The sequence below is a fragment of the Papio anubis genome, chromosome 1 (genome assembly GCF_008728515.1).
Source record: "Papio anubis isolate 15944 chromosome 1, Panubis1.0, whole genome shotgun sequence".
Classification (NCBI taxonomy): Eukaryota; Metazoa; Chordata; class Mammalia; order Primates; family Cercopithecidae; genus Papio; species Papio anubis.
Genome location: NC_044976.1, coordinates 29,046,380 through 29,061,010, shown reverse-complemented (window position 1 = coordinate 29,061,010; position 14,631 = coordinate 29,046,380). Strand labels below are relative to the sequence as shown.

General features: G+C 55.4%; 1 protein-coding gene and 1 long non-coding RNA gene across 3 annotated transcripts; one reads left to right on the top strand and one right to left on the bottom strand.

Annotated features, from left to right (window-relative positions):
• Nucleotides 1-323: 323 nt before the first annotated feature.
• On the bottom strand, nt 324-5,542 carry LOC101019684. 2 transcript variants are annotated; one of them, XR_002522094.2, is made up of 3 exons: nt 5,313-5,542; nt 1,001-1,641; nt 324-820 (listed from the first exon to the last, which is right to left on the bottom strand). It is a non-coding gene; the product is annotated as an uncharacterized LOC101019684 (long non-coding RNA). The 2 variants fall into 2 exon arrangements; XR_645133.4 differs by lacking the exon at nt 5,313-5,542 and having other exon boundaries at nt 1,001-3,342.
• On the top strand, nt 3,513-13,814 carry MATN1 (matrilin 1). Its single transcript, XM_017959006.1, has 8 exons — nt 3,513-3,603; nt 5,284-5,630; nt 8,056-8,278; nt 10,069-10,194; nt 10,667-11,083; nt 11,672-11,824; nt 12,658-12,738; nt 13,349-13,814. The coding sequence occupies exons 1-8, from the start codon at nt 3,513-3,515 to the stop codon at nt 13,396-13,398; spliced, it is 1,488 nt and encodes a 495-aa protein (XP_017814495.1). The 3' UTR covers nt 13,399-13,814.
• Nucleotides 13,815-14,631: the final 817 nt, after the last annotated feature.

The following is a 14,631-nucleotide window of genomic DNA, read 5'->3' as shown; positions in this document are numbered from 1 at the left end:
GCATTCACTGCATTGCTTCCTTACAATCTTCCAGTGGCATTAGCATTAAGATTCCAATGCTACAGACATGAAACAGGAAGAAAAGGGAGGGATTTACTGGAAATCGCCACAGCTGAGGGGGACTCAAGCCCAGCTCTCTTTGATTCTGAAGCCGTTTCACTTCACAGCATTCCTCAAAGTCTGTCGTGCATGCCACCGGCAGAAAACAAAATTTTCAGTGATATGTGGATGAAAAAGCTAAATTTAATTAGTTTTGAATTTATTTAAATTTTATATTGAATGAATGTTTATTGGAATAAATAAATAAACTGTACATCAAACCAGTGATTTCATGGCTATTATTTCTTAGAAGGCAGAGAAATTTTTAAGAAGTGAGTTGGTTTAGAGTGAATTATACAAAAAGATTAAATAAGTACTGGTAAAGGCGTATGTGGATACTGCCAAACTGATGATGGTGAGCGAAGAGTGAAGGGGGCAGCCTGCCCCGGCTGATGTTGCATCTGGTTAGCTAGGTTATTGCAAGTTAACCAGTTTGCTCTTTAGGGAAAGAGTTGATCCTGGGAGCACTGGAGAGGGAGTCCTGGGTGCTTCCCACTGAACCACACTGCCCAGGGGCCTCTCCGTGGATCACAAATGCTCTCTCTTGCATTAAACACTAACGGCTTTAAGTTTCTGGAAGCCCGAGGGATGTGAAAACAGGAGGAGGGAACAGCAGAGCCCTTCACTGTTTGCCTTGTGAGCAACTACGCAGAAGGCCTCTCCGTGCATTTTTTTTTCTTCCTCCGGCTCATACCAGACACACTGTTCTCGATTTTGAGTCCTAGGGAAAAATGTTTCACATTAAAAAAACACAAATATTGATTTTCTTTCCTTAATGTATATGCTGAACTTCCAGATCTCCACTACCGCCTCTAGGCCTTTATCCCCTTGCTATAGAATGCCAAAGGTTCTTATTTGGTGGTGGTCGGTGGGGGACCCATCTCTCTTCCTGAAAACTTACCTGTAGTGTATTTCTACAGCTCTGCTAATGAGCGCAGAAGTGACACAGAGAAGGCGCCTGTGTTCCTCCGACGAGCCCATAGAACTGCCATTCAGAGGTGGAGCTGAAAGGGCTGTTTCATGGGCCAGCTGCTGCCCAGCTAATGGAGCCTTGTGCCCTGAGGCCCAGGACACAGCCCTGGCCGTCAGGGGAGTTGCGGGGGGGCGTGCGCAGTTGGTGAGGACACCCCAGCTCACGTTCTCCTCGTTCACCTCCAGCATGGCACGAGGACAGCACTGTACATTTCTCACCCCTGGTCACCGTCGATGGCCCTTGTGTGACCCTGGGTGGTTTATAGGGAAATGGAACCGGTTCGTAGTTAGTTCTTTTCATTCTTTCCTTCATTTGCTCACCAGAGATCCTGTGCCAGGCATCACGCTGGGTCCCAGGGATTCAGTGGTGACTGAGACAGGCAAGTCCCCTGCTCAGAGGGAGCTCATGTCCTGTGGGGGAGACAGGTAACATCTTTATTACACCATTTTGGGAAGGGAGAGGCACCACCATCGCCCCACCCTGCAGTACCTCTGGAGGAGAATTCGACTTCAAAGTTGTAGCAGAAAAAGGAATCAGCAGCTTCACGTGGTTTTTGGAATTGGGGAGGGCTGTGAATCAGGCACACATAAAATGTAAGAGGAGAAAGTCAGAAGGCGATGCTCTTAACATCCTCCTTCCCTAACACTGGTGCAAAGGCGAGTGAGGCCTGAGCTTTAGGCTTGGCTCTGCCCCAAACTGGCTTGGTGGCTTCGGGTAAGTCAGTGAACCTCTCTGGGCCTCAGTTTCTCCATCTGACAAATGCGCCAACACACTCAGATCTGCTGACCTCTCAGGTTTGTTGGGAGAGCAAAGGAGATAGAGTGATAGAATGAGTAACTGTGCCATGTCAAGGGTGGACGGGATCATTATAATAATTGCCAGAGAGCGTGGTTGCCATGAGTTGGGTCTGCTGCACCCGGCAATCACTTTTTGTCTGTAGATTTCCTTTTATTAAGGATAACTTACACCGAGTGAAGGGCATAGGTCCCAAGTCTTAGGATTCTGCCTCCGGGAGCAATGACAATCTTTTAACCCCATCTCCACTTCTGTCCCCCTCTTGCCCCTCACATGGGGCAGGGAGATCAAGAACGACCATTCCCACTGCACCATGGCAAGCTGAGGCTCAGAGAGGTTAAGTCACCAGCTCCAGGTCACACAGCCAGATAGGAGCAGAAGTGGCTTTCAACCTGGATCTCTCAGGTAGACAAGCCCATGCTCTTTCCGTTCTATCTCATGACCTACTAGACCCAAATGCAATGAAAGGGATCGTTCCTGGTGATTTCACTTTGTTTAGAAAGCTTTATCTTTGCCTTCTCTGTGCTGGGCCTGATGTAGAGTTGAATCCACTGGCTCACAGGTGAGGTGGGACAAGCAGGGACCCACAGCGGGAAGAGATGGGCATGAAGAAGGCACCCCCATCATGCTGCACTGAGACAGCAGCATGGCCGAGAGCCGGGCCTGGGGCTCTATCCTGGCAATAACACTTCTTAGCTGTGTTACTTCAGACAAGTTACTTCACCTCTCTGTTCTTTAACAGTAGCTGCTTTACAAAGTTGTCATGAGGATTAACTGAGAAACCACACCTAACTCCTTTGCTCCTTGAGTCAACCCTAGGAGGCAGGCGCTCTTACCATCCCTAGTTTCCAGATGAGGAATTTGAGACACGAGAGGTGAGGTCACTGGCCCATGGTCACACAGGTGGTTTGCTGGTATAGCAAACCCAGGTAACCTGGCTCCCAAGTCTGTGCTCTTAACCATGGTCTCTACTGCCCTGCCCATACTGAGTGAAGGTACACGTTAGCCCTGATTATGACCTTGAAAGATACTGCAAGGCAGACAGTTAGCAAGAGGAAAGGATTCTGGGCAGATGGCCGTGCATGTGCGATGGCCTGGAGGCCTTCGAGGAGAATCCAGGGGTAGCTGGAGAGCAGGGTGTGTGCAGAGAGCAGGGCGCAGTGAGGCTAGGGAAGGGGAAGTGCGTTTAATGAGAAACTTGGGGTTGTGGGTGGGGGAAGGATTTGGGTGTGGGATGAAGGTGCAGGGCAGGGCTGGGCTTGGCCGTTGGACTCAGGTATGCCTGGGCTTGGGGTGGAGCTTCAAGGCAGTGTGGGCTCCAGCCCCTGGAGGAGCCACCCCCCACCCACCTGAGATTTCCCAAATTCCAGCTGCGGCTCTGGTTGCTTCTGCAGGCAAAGGAGCCCTTGTGGTCAGAGGGGCCTCCGGAGCCCGGGCCAGGCGCTCCCGCCCTCTCAGGGCACACACACCTCCATTCAGCCCGAGCCCCGCCCCTGGGGGCCTAGGGGCCAGGGCGGGCTGCCCCCACATCAGTCGTCAGTTGGGGGCCACCTGACCCAGAGGCTGGGCGGGCAGCGAGGTTGATAAGACCTGGACCCCACTGGCCCCCACAACCGCGCCGGCTACTGCCTGTGCTGCCAGAACTATGAGGGTCCTCTCTGGCACTAGCCTCGTGCTCTGCAGCCTGCTGCTGCTCCAGGCCCCGTGCAGCCCCGGCCTCGTTCCCCAGTCCAGAGGTGAGGGGGCCTGTGTGAGGTGGGGGATACTGAGCGAGTGGGCCCTGACCGTCAGCACTGGGGGTTGGGTGCTGATATGGCAGGGAGCAAATGGGATCCAGGCTGGGAAAGGGAGCAGGGTGGCAGCAGTGGGCAGTGGGCTGGTGCAGGAGCAGACAGGGACCATGGTGCTGATAAGGGTCAGGCAGGGGTGCTCCTCAGCCCTCAGGGACCATGCATGCGGCAAGGACCTTGGTCTTCCAGGTCTCTGGAGCTGCATCAAGCCTAGGGCTGAGTCCACAGCTCTTTGATGAGAGCACACCTGGGATGCCAAGAGCTCATTCCCCCTTTGCGGGTCCTTCCAGCCGTGGGCTCCCTGGGGGCAACACCACCCCCCCCCCCGAGTTTCAGGTTTGGGCACTGAGTCCTGGAATGCCCATTCTTCCTGTACAGATGGGGAAACTGAGGTCAGCGAGGGCCTAAGACCACACAGTGAGATAGCCCCAGAGCCTCTAGCTACTGATCTACTGCTGTACGATGTGGCCAACTCCCTTTCCCTCTCTGGGTCTCAGTTCACCCATTTGTAGCCTTAGCTCGTAGACAGCAGGGAGCCAGCTGCATGGTGATGTCTAAGGTCTCCTGAGGAACTCTGATGTCCAGAGCTCCAGTCTGGGGCACTGTGAGTTACTGTGACTTGGGGGTTGGGACGGCCCTGCACGTTTCTCCTTTCCTCTTTGGGATTGGCTCCGCTCAGTTCAGACTCCACATGGGATGAGGAGGGAAGGGCCTTTGTAGTGAGCCCTTCCTGACTGCAGGCCCAGGCCAGTGATAGTGTCATGCAGTAGCCTCATTCTCGCCACTGGACACGTGAGATTACCGAGGCTCAGAAAGGTGCAATGATCTGCCCAGGGCCCGACAGAGTGGCTGAGCCAGGATTTGAACCCGGGCCTGAACTCACTCCGACCCTGCATATTTCCCAGCACATAGCGCTGCCTTCCTGGGTCTCTGGAGGACACTGCTCCTTGGGGGTGTGTCTTGGGGGTGCACCTGATCAGGCTGCTGAGGTGGCCACCTGGAATTCCTGCTCTTTCCCCTGTCTTCCGCAACCTGCCAGCAGGCGCTGCCAGGCTGAGGGAAACTGGTTCCACTTTGGTGATTTGCTTTGATGCTCAGATGAAAAAGGCCATGTTGACGGGCACTGCTTTGGCTCTCAAGGCTGCACCCATGCCCGGAGGGCCCATCCTTGGTGCCCTCCTGCCCAGCTAGAAGAAATAGCTGCCCTTGTTTCTGGCAGCAAGTCTGGGCTGAAACCTAAGTATGTTTTCAAGGCCATGGGATCCTTTGCCACCCCTGGAATACTCACTGCATGCCCAGCCCTCTCCTGGCTCCTCAGAACATTCTGTAAGGCAGGATTGCCAGCTCACTGCTCAGATGAGGAAACTGAGGCTCAGAGAAGTGAAGCGAATGGCCCAAGGCCAGGCTTGGCCCTCTGTGTTCCCCATGGGCTGAGCCAGGGGCCTGTGACAAGTTGCTTGCTGGTGTCTGCACGTTGACAAAAGGGTTCAGCCAGCCCAGCTGAAGTCTGCAGCCTACCGGGCCTGAGGCCTCGCACTGGATCTAAGAAGCCACATTCTGTGTCTTCAGGCCCAGTCCCTGACCTGTGTCCCTGCTCTCTGCTTACCCCTCCTGCCCCACTCCCAGGCCATCTCTGCCGGACGCGGCCCACGGACCTGGTGTTTGTTGTCGACAGCTCCCGCAGTGTGCGGCCTGTAGAATTTGAGAAGGTGAAGGTATTCCTGTCCCAGGTCATCGAGTCGCTGGACGTGGGGCCCAATGCCACCCGGGTGGGCATGGTCAACTATGCCAGCACCGTGAAGCAGGAGTTCTCTCTGCGGGCTCACGTTTCCAAGGCCGCCCTGCTGCAGGCTGTGCGCCGCATCCAGCCACTGTCCACAGGCACCATGACTGGCCTGGCCATCCAGTTCGCCATCACCAAAGCCCTCAGCGATGCAGAGGGTGGCCGTTCCAGGTCCCCTGATATCAGCAAGGTACGTGCACACCTCCCTGCTAGGATGCTGTTGTTTGGAGGCTCCCGCTCAGAGTTACGAGCTTTGCCTGCAGACACTTTAATTCCCACGATGCCCCATGAGGTGGCCATTTCATAGCTGGGGAAACAGGGTCAGAGTGGGGTGGTCATTAGACAGAGGTTACCAGCTGCAAGTGACAGAGGTGGGATATGAAGCCACCTTTACCCAACCTTTCCATCCTAGGAGCTCACAATCATTTCAGTTTAGTTGACCTTGGCTCCCCGACCAGTCTGAGCCCCTTGAAGACACTGCAGACAGACCAGATGCTTACGGGAGGAGTGAAGGTGTGGACTCCGCCACCAGCCTGTCTGGCTTCACGCCCTGCTTCACCATACAAGCTGCGCCACCCTGAGCAAGTGATGTCATCACACTGGTCCTCGGTTTCCTCACCTGTAAAATGGGAGTAATGATAACACCTTCCCCACGTGCTGCTACAAGGACTGAGTTCATAAGCATAAGGCACTCAGAACGGTGCCTGGCACCACATAAGCCTCGTCATGGCATTTGCTAATTTTTAATTTCATAATCCTCTGAGGGCAGGGGCTCGGAAATGGAAAGGTTGTGCGGCCACCTGCGCTGTCAGCGAGGGTTCCAGGCAGAGAGCTGAGCGTTTCCCAGGCTTTGTATCCTCGCTGTCATGTTCAGGGCTCAGCACAGAACCTGAGGTTAAGCCAGGTGTCCTCTGTTGCTGCGGCACACCCATAGGCTCCAGCACTTCCCCACCGCAGCCCTCGTTAGCACCAGTCACCACTTCCCTGCCCAGGGCCCCAGCCCAGGGGAGGTTCTCTTTCTTATCCCCCCTTCATACCCCACTCTGTAGCACGCAGTGAATAAATGAGCACGATCCTGTTCAGAGGTGGTATCCCCATTTTACAGATGGTGAAACTGAGGCATAGGGAGCTTAAGCAACTTGCTTAGCCAATAAGTGGGAAAAGTGTTCACAGAGACAACAGCATATCATCCCAGCCATGACCACCTCTCAAAGAAATGACATATCAGGCAGCCTGTCGGTCTTGAGGCCAACTACAAGTTTCAGCATGGGGTGCTGCAGATGAAGCTGATGGTTGAGGTGGTGGAGAGGGTGAAGGAGATGGGGGTGGTGACCTGGGGTGGTGAGGTCCTCCAGCAGGTGACACAGAGGCATTGGAGGAGCTGGTGCCAGACTCCAGGTGTTCAGCCTGGAGTTCGTCTGTGGGAGGACCCAACAAGGTGGACAATCTGAAAGCCGGGTAGCAGGGAGAGTAGGGACTCGAGGAGGCAGTGGGTCTCTGGATGGCAGCTAATAGTCACAGCTAGATTTTCAAAGCCAGGAGCCCAGGCCCCTGGAGAGGAAGAGATTGTGCAAGATCACTCCCCAGGGAGCCCAGGGTAATGACGGTAAAAATAAGAGTTGCTCTTTCTGGCTTCTAACCACGAGTCATCTCACTCAACCTCACCACAACCCCTTTCTACAGATGAAGGAACCGAGGCTCAGGAAGGTGACCTGTAGCCTGTGGAGCTGCATTTCTAACCACGGCCTATCTAAATTGCCTGTCATCACGACAGGGGGTCAGGGCCTGGGGCTAAGGATGGGACCCAGGAATCAGATGCAGACCCAAGTCAGAAGCAGAGAAGCAGCAAACGGGGGCTGGACGCCTAACCCAGACTGGGCAGAGCTGGGAGCGCCCTAGCCTCAGGGCGGGTGCAGGCAGGGGGTCACGAAGATGAGTCTCAGAATCCGCCGCCTCTCTTTCCAGGGTACAGACCAGAGGAGCCTAGTGGGAGGGGAGCGGGCAGATTCTTTCCCTCTCTGGAAGGGGCATGTATCATACCGGGGAGTGGAGGAAGAAAAGGGAGGCATCTTCCTTGGGTTGAGTGGCCCTCCCTCCGTTCCCTGGTCCAGGGTCCCGGGGCTTAGAGGCACAAAGACAGCGGGACGGGAAGCGGCGGCCCCATCCCTTAGCCTCGGCTGCCATCTGGTGGCCAAAGCTCAGAACAGCACCATGTGAAGCCACGGGACCCCCGGCCCGGCCTCACGGGGGCACGAGGGGCGTGGCACGGCTCCCACAGCCATCAGTCTGAGGATCCTGCCCTCAGCCGCCTCAGTTTGAGGGGAAGGCATGGCCCTGACCTTAGAGGCCCCAGTTTGGCGATGCGGCATCGCATCCCTCCGGGCATCTCAGAGCTGCCTGCCCGAGGGAGGCGACGCAGATGGGAAGCCCCTCCGCCACATCTTTCAGTCACAGGAAACGGGGTCTCCTCTTTGGCCAGCTAGGTCCTCTTCCCCCGGGTGCCGCCTGGCTGTGCGACCCCGGCAGTCCCCCCGCCTCTCCGGGCCTCAGCCTCCTCTCCTAACAGTCCCGTGGGCTTCCCGGAGCCCGCTGTCACACCGCCCCGCGTGTCGCAGGTGGTCATCGTGGTGACAGACGGGAGGCCCCAGGATAGCGTGCAGGACGTGTCTGCGCGGGCCCGGGCCAGCGGCGTCGAGCTGTTCGCCATCGGAGTGGGCCGCGTGGACAAGGCCACGCTGCGGCAGATCGCCAGCGAGCCGCAGGACGAGCACGTCGACTACGTGGAGAGCTACAGCGTCATCGAGAAGCTCTCCAGGAAGTTCCAGGAGGCCTTCTGCGGTGCGCTGGCAGGCGGGGGCGGAGCCAGGGCGGGGCGGAGAAGGGGAGAGCTGCGGCGCTGGGCCAGGGCTGGAGGCGGGACCGAGGGCGAGGCGGAGACGGAGTCAGCGCCGGGGCGGGGAAGGGGCGGGGGCAGGGGGGCAGAGGCGGCGACCGAGAGAGAGAGACGGAGAGTATCAATGCCTGGGCGGGGCCGGGGAAGAGCCGGGGCGGAGGCGGAGGCGGAGGCGGAGAGACTCAGCGCCGGGGCGGGGCAAGGGGGGGGCCAGGGCAGGGGCGGAGACGGAGAGCGCGGCGGGGCGCGGCCAGGGCTGGGGGCAGGGCCAGGGCAGGGGCGGAGACGGAGAGAGTCAGTGCCGGGGCGGGGCCGGGGCGGAGGCGGAGGCGGAGACGGAGAGAGTCAGAGCCAGGGGCGGGGCCAGGGCTAAGCGAGACGAGACCATGGCAGCGCCGAGACTGAGTCCGCGTTGAGGCGGGCCAAGGCTAGGGGCGGGGCCGGGGAGGAGGTGCAGACAGAAAACTCAGAGTCGGGGGCGGGGCCACATCAGAGGGCGGGGCCTGGCTGGGGCGGTAGCCTATAAAAGGGCGGGGACTGAGTTACCCGGGAACATCAGGGCGGGGTCAGGGCTAGGGACAGGGCCTAAGTGGATTGGGGGTGGAACCTGGATTAGACTGAGGTGGTGCCAGCACCAGGGGTGGGGCCGTAGCTGGGGCGGAGCCTGATAACGGAGGAGGGTCTCCAGATCCAGGTGAAGGGAGTTGGGGAGAGGCGATGTTAAGAGCCCTTTTATGGCCGGGCGCGGTGGCTCACGCCTGTAATCTCAGCACTTTGAGAGGCCAAGGCGGGCGGATCACGAGGTCAGGAGATCGAGACCATCCTGGCCAACATGGGGAAACCCCGTCTCTACTAAAAATACAAAAAATTAGCCGGGCTTGGTGGCGGACGCCTGTAGTCCCAGCTGCTCGGGAGGCTGAGGCAGGAGAATGGCATGAATCCGGGAGGTGGAGCTTGCAATGAGCCGAGATCCGGCCACTGCACTCCAGCCTGGGTGACAGAGCGAGACTCCGTTTCAAAAAAAAAAAAAGCCCTTTTATGTGGTGGAATCCTGGCAGGGACCAAGGAGGGCCCAGAGCCCAGGAAGGAGAGCTCCCAGAAAACCTACACATGTTTCTGTGTCGTGAGTTTTGGGTGCCAGAGTTTTCTGTGATGCGGGAGAGTCTGAGGGGGCCTGGGCACTGGCAGGAGAAGGTTCAGAGCCCTTCTCGGAGGGGAGGTGTGTGTGGCGGTCTTTGGGATGTGACCTGCGGGGGCGGGGTGTCCAGTAGGACTGGATCAGGGTTAGGGCAGGGGCTTTACCCATTTGCAAAATGGGTCTAGGACGAGCATGCACGTTATTCCGAGGATCCAGTGAGATAATGCAAGGTGTAACTCTCATTTTATGGTATTTAACAGATACGTGCTGTGTTCATTGTATGCTGTTCTAGGCACTTGGGTGTCTTGATACAGCAGTGAACTAAACAGACTAAAGGCCCTAACCCTTGGCCTTTACCTTTTTAGTGGAACTTTTCGTTCTTATCATCAGCATTATAACCTTCTTCAGGTATCTAGGCACTGGTGCAGTGATTCCAGACCTGGTCTGAGAGTCAGGGACCTGGGCCACAGTACGTTGGAGGCCTTAGTTTCCCTGAGTCTGGATGGGGCCTGGTATCCACAGTCAGGGAGGGACAACCTGTCTGTAGTGCCCAAGGCATTGTGATTGTGAGATCTGAGCTATCTCTTGTCCCCGCAGTGGTGTCAGACCTGTGCGCCACAGGGGACCATGACTGTGAGCAGGTGTGCATCAGCTCCCCGGGTTCCTACACCTGTGCCTGCCATGAGGGCTTCACTCTGAACAGCGACGGCAAGACCTGCAATGGTGAGTGGGGTGGACACAGGCTCGCCCTGGAGAGGGTGTGGAGGGGCGGTGATGGGGCCTCAGCAACTCCCCAGGAAACCCATTCGAGCCTCCCTGCACCCTACCTCTGAACCAATCTTCAAAGCAGACAGACGCCTTTTAGAATTTGGTATCTGCAGAAGTTCTCGCCTGACTTCTGTCCCTGTTTTCAACACAATAGGTGGTGGGTTTAGTGTGGTGGAAGGACTCACATAGTCTCAAAATCAAATCCTGGTGCTACCACTTCTGAGCTGTGTGATCTCACAGCTGTTGGAGTTTCAGTTTCCAATACTGTACAGTGGGACCTGTCACCTTGGCTTTATAGAGGCAGTTCTGAGGGCACAATGGAATGATCCTCAGCACAGAGCTTGGTGTGTGATGGGTACCCAGCCACGGTACAGGACGGATGACTATGTCCTTCAGCTTCATCCCCTTGCCTTCCTGCTCTCCCCAGTCTGCAGTGGTGGTGGTGGCAGCTTGGCCACTGACCTGGTCTTCCTCATCGATGGATCCAAGAGTGTGAGGCCAGAGAACTTTGAGCTGGTAAAGAAGTTCATCAATCAGATCGTGGATACGCTGGATGTGTCAGACAAGCTGGCCCAGGTGGGGCTGGTGCAGTACTCAAGTTCTGTGCGCCAGGAGTTCCCCCTGGGTCGCTTCCACACCAAGAAGGACATCAAGGCGGCTGTGCGGAATATGTCCTACATGGAGAAGGGCACAATGACTGGGGCTGCTCTCAAGTACCTCATTGACAATTCCTTCACTGTGTCCAGTGGGGCTAGGCCTGGGGCCCAGAAGGTGGGCATTGTCTTCACTGATGGCCGGAGCCAGGACTACATTAATGATGCTGCCAAGAAGGCCAAAGACCTCGGTAGGTGTTGCCTGCCTGGACCTTGGACACCACTGATGTCCAGGGGTACACACGGGTACAGCCCAACTGTAGTTTATCTTGTTGTCTTCTGTTTAGTGCCTTAAACCCAGGTGAGTTTGAATGAGGAGGATTGGTTAGTCCAGTTCTCTCTTATACCAATGACAAAATTGAGGCCCTAGAAAAGTAAGATGGTCCTTTTGTAAGTGAGGCTTGGAACTTTTCCAGCCGGATATTCCCAAGAACACATCTACTGTTGGAAGGCAACTCTACTTTGGAACAAGCCCTAGTCTCAGTTTTGCAACCTATTAAATGAGGAAAAAATAACCACCAGATGGATTATTATTAGGGTTAAATGAAGCTTGCTGAACAAAGCTTCCAGTACGGAAAGTCACTCTAGGGTCTGACACAGAGTAGAACCTCAGGAAATGTTATTTCCTCATTGTCCTTGTTCCAGGCATTGTGCTTGCAATTCCAGCAGCTGCCAGCAGGAGGTGTCTGGTGTTGGCTGCCTAAGCCTTCCCCAGGAGGCTCAGCCATATGGTTGCCCGTCCCCATGTCCAGCCTTACTTCTCTTGTTCCTCCTGGCAGGCTTTAAGATGTTTGCTGTGGGTGTGGGCAATGCTGTGGAGGATGAGCTGAGGGAAATAGCCTCGGAGCCTGTGGCAGAGCACTACTTCTACACGGCTGACTTCAAGACCATCAACCAGATAGGCAAGAAGTTGCAGAAGAAGATCTGTGTGGGTGAGTGAGGCCAGGGCTGGCATTGATGGAATGTGCAGGTGGGGCACTGTGGGAGTGGAGCCATCCTGGAACTCAGTGTGGGTGGGGAAAAGCAGGGGCCGAGGTGGCACTAGGAATTGACAGAACCAGAAAGTGGGCTGGTGAGTACAGCTCTTACTACCACCAAACGTGTTGAATGCTTATTACGTGGCTGGCACTGTTCTCAGTGCTCTCTGGATATTAAATCATCAGATCCTATCTGGTAAGAATGTCATTACCCCCATTTTATAGATGGGATAAACAAGGCCAAAGGGGCGGAACAACTGTTAATAGCTGGGAGACCCAGGATTTGAACATTACTGCCTCTCTGGTCCTCCCTGGTGACCTCACCAGCTGGTTCTTAGTGGTAAGGCATGTGGGCTTCAGAGCCAGCCATGCCTGGGCCTGTGTCTTTGCTCTGACACTGTTGGCCATGGGCAAGTTGTTTCACTTCTTGAATTCTTCACTTGTAAGATGGGATAAATGACTTCAAACCCAAAGGGCTGGGGTGAACTCACTGAGGTGACATAGAGGTCCCTAATAGTGTTCTTCATGCAGCACGTACAGGGATGCTCTTGTAGTTCACTCTCAGGGCTCCAAGGGACCAGGAAGACATTCAGGGGTCACCCCTCCATCACTCCTAAGGGTGCTGTCTCAAGGACTATCTATATCTTTCTGCCTTCTCAGGTCCCCTGAGCCCCTCACTCCCCCAAGACTCCTGAGTTCTGGCCCTGGGCAGTGACTGTCCCCCCTCCCCCTGGGCAATCACTCAACAGTGATTTTCTTTCTCTTTTCCTCCTCCCTGTCCCCTGCAGAGGAAGATCCGTGTGCCTGTGAGTCCCTGGTGACATTCCAGGCCAAAGTGGAGGGGCTGCTGCAGGCCCTGACCAGGAAACATATCCCTTCCCAGAGGTGGCTGGGGCCGGGGAGGGGTGCAGGGCAGTGTTGGGGGAGGCAGGGGCATGGTTCAAGTGTAGTCGATTGGGAAGCCTTCTCTTGGCCTGCTTTCTGCTGATGGGCTGCATTCTGGCAGAATAGGCTGAAGATAGTGCAGACCCTGTCAAAAGTGGAGACTCCTAAAGGGTAAATAGAGAAATTGAAGCAGAAAGCAGGATCTAGGGACTGGACACACACCAGAGTCCTGGACATGCTCTGAAGAACATGCAGCTCATGGACACCCCATTTCTCAGGCTCATGGTGACATGCCTGACCCCAGTACCCACTCAGAGGTGGGACTGGGCCCCAGACAGTTCCCCTGGCTCAGCCAGGACTAGGTAGGGGACCCAGCAGGGCTAAACCTGCAACTGAGCAGAGCTGGGCACTCAGGGCTCACAGTAACTGGCTGTGTTTTTTGGAAAGCACCATTCTGAGGACAGTGGATGCGTAAGTTCTGACAGAGGGGAGAACTCATGCTGTAGTAGGGTGTTGCAGGGGCCTGAGTGCAGGGCCACACCTACCCCTGCCCTGCTCTGGCCAACCTGCTCCTCTCCTTAACTCTGAGTCCACTGGAAGCTGTGAGTAAGCGACTGGCCATCCTGGAGAACACAGTCGTCTAAGGCTGCCTGTCACCACTGTGGCCTCTCCAAGCATCCTGCGCGTGTCCCCTGTAGCTTTGCCATTTTAGTGAGGGAAGCCAGCCTGGGAGTGGGAGGGGGCGTGTCTGGGTATGCCTATTGGGAGTGTGTAATGGTGTTTGGGAGCTTGTGTGTTTATGTGTGCATGTGTGTGTGTGTGCGTGTGCACATGTGCCTGAGGGTGGGCGTGAGTGTGGAAGCCAGAATGCGAGTGTGAGGGTGATAATGCAGGGGTGAGTGCGAGAGAGACTGCGTTTGCATTTTTATAATCAAAAGCTTAATATATTCCCATTTTTTTTAGTTAACCCTTTCTTGACTCTGAGTGCTGTGAATGTATTTACTGATTTCTCTATTCTCTGGTGAGAAACAATTAAATGTGATTTAACTTAAGCACTGAATGGGGCTGGAGGCAGTGTGGTTATTTGGGGACCAGGGCAAAGGATGGATGAAGATGTGGTGGGAGGCGATGGTTGGAAGGATGGTAACAGTGGTGGTGACAGTGATGACAGTGACCACACCAAAACCAGCTGGTGTTTGTCCTGCCTTTTCAGTTACATATTCATTTACTTGACCTCATTTCACTTCCAGTAACCCTACCCAGAAAAGACTCAAATTATCCCCATTACAAATGGGAAAACTGAGAGTCTAAATGATAAAATGACTTGCTCAGCAGTGGGTCGATTGGAGAGACAGGACTTGAATCTAGGACTGAAGAACATCAAAAGAAAAAGGCGTCAGAGAAAAAGGGAAATGACACCAGACAGGACTCATTTGTTCATTCATTCGTTCGTTCACTCATTCGTTCAGGTATCATGTACTTACACGGCAGCTGGGCGGGGGATGGTGGCATATGAGACAGACGTAGTTCCTGCCCTAAGGGACTTACAGTTGAGCAGGGTGCTCATGCCACCCCCACCCCAGCTAGAGGAAAAGAGAGTGGGTTTAGGTTGTACCAGGGGTTTGTGCCTCCTCTTGATACCTGGGAGCCCACGGGATGAGTGTGTGCATGAGATGATGGGAAGGGCTCCAGCCTGGGCCTGGGCTGCCCTAGGTGCTTCTCCACTCCTGCCCCCAACACGCCCTGTTGGAGTTGTTTGTTTCCTGTGCACAGGCGGCATCACCCCCAACCTAAAATCCCCAACACAGATGGCAGCAGCTCCACCTCAGAGACTGCATAAGAGAAAGACTCCTGGCCCTATGTTCCCTTCCTCCAGC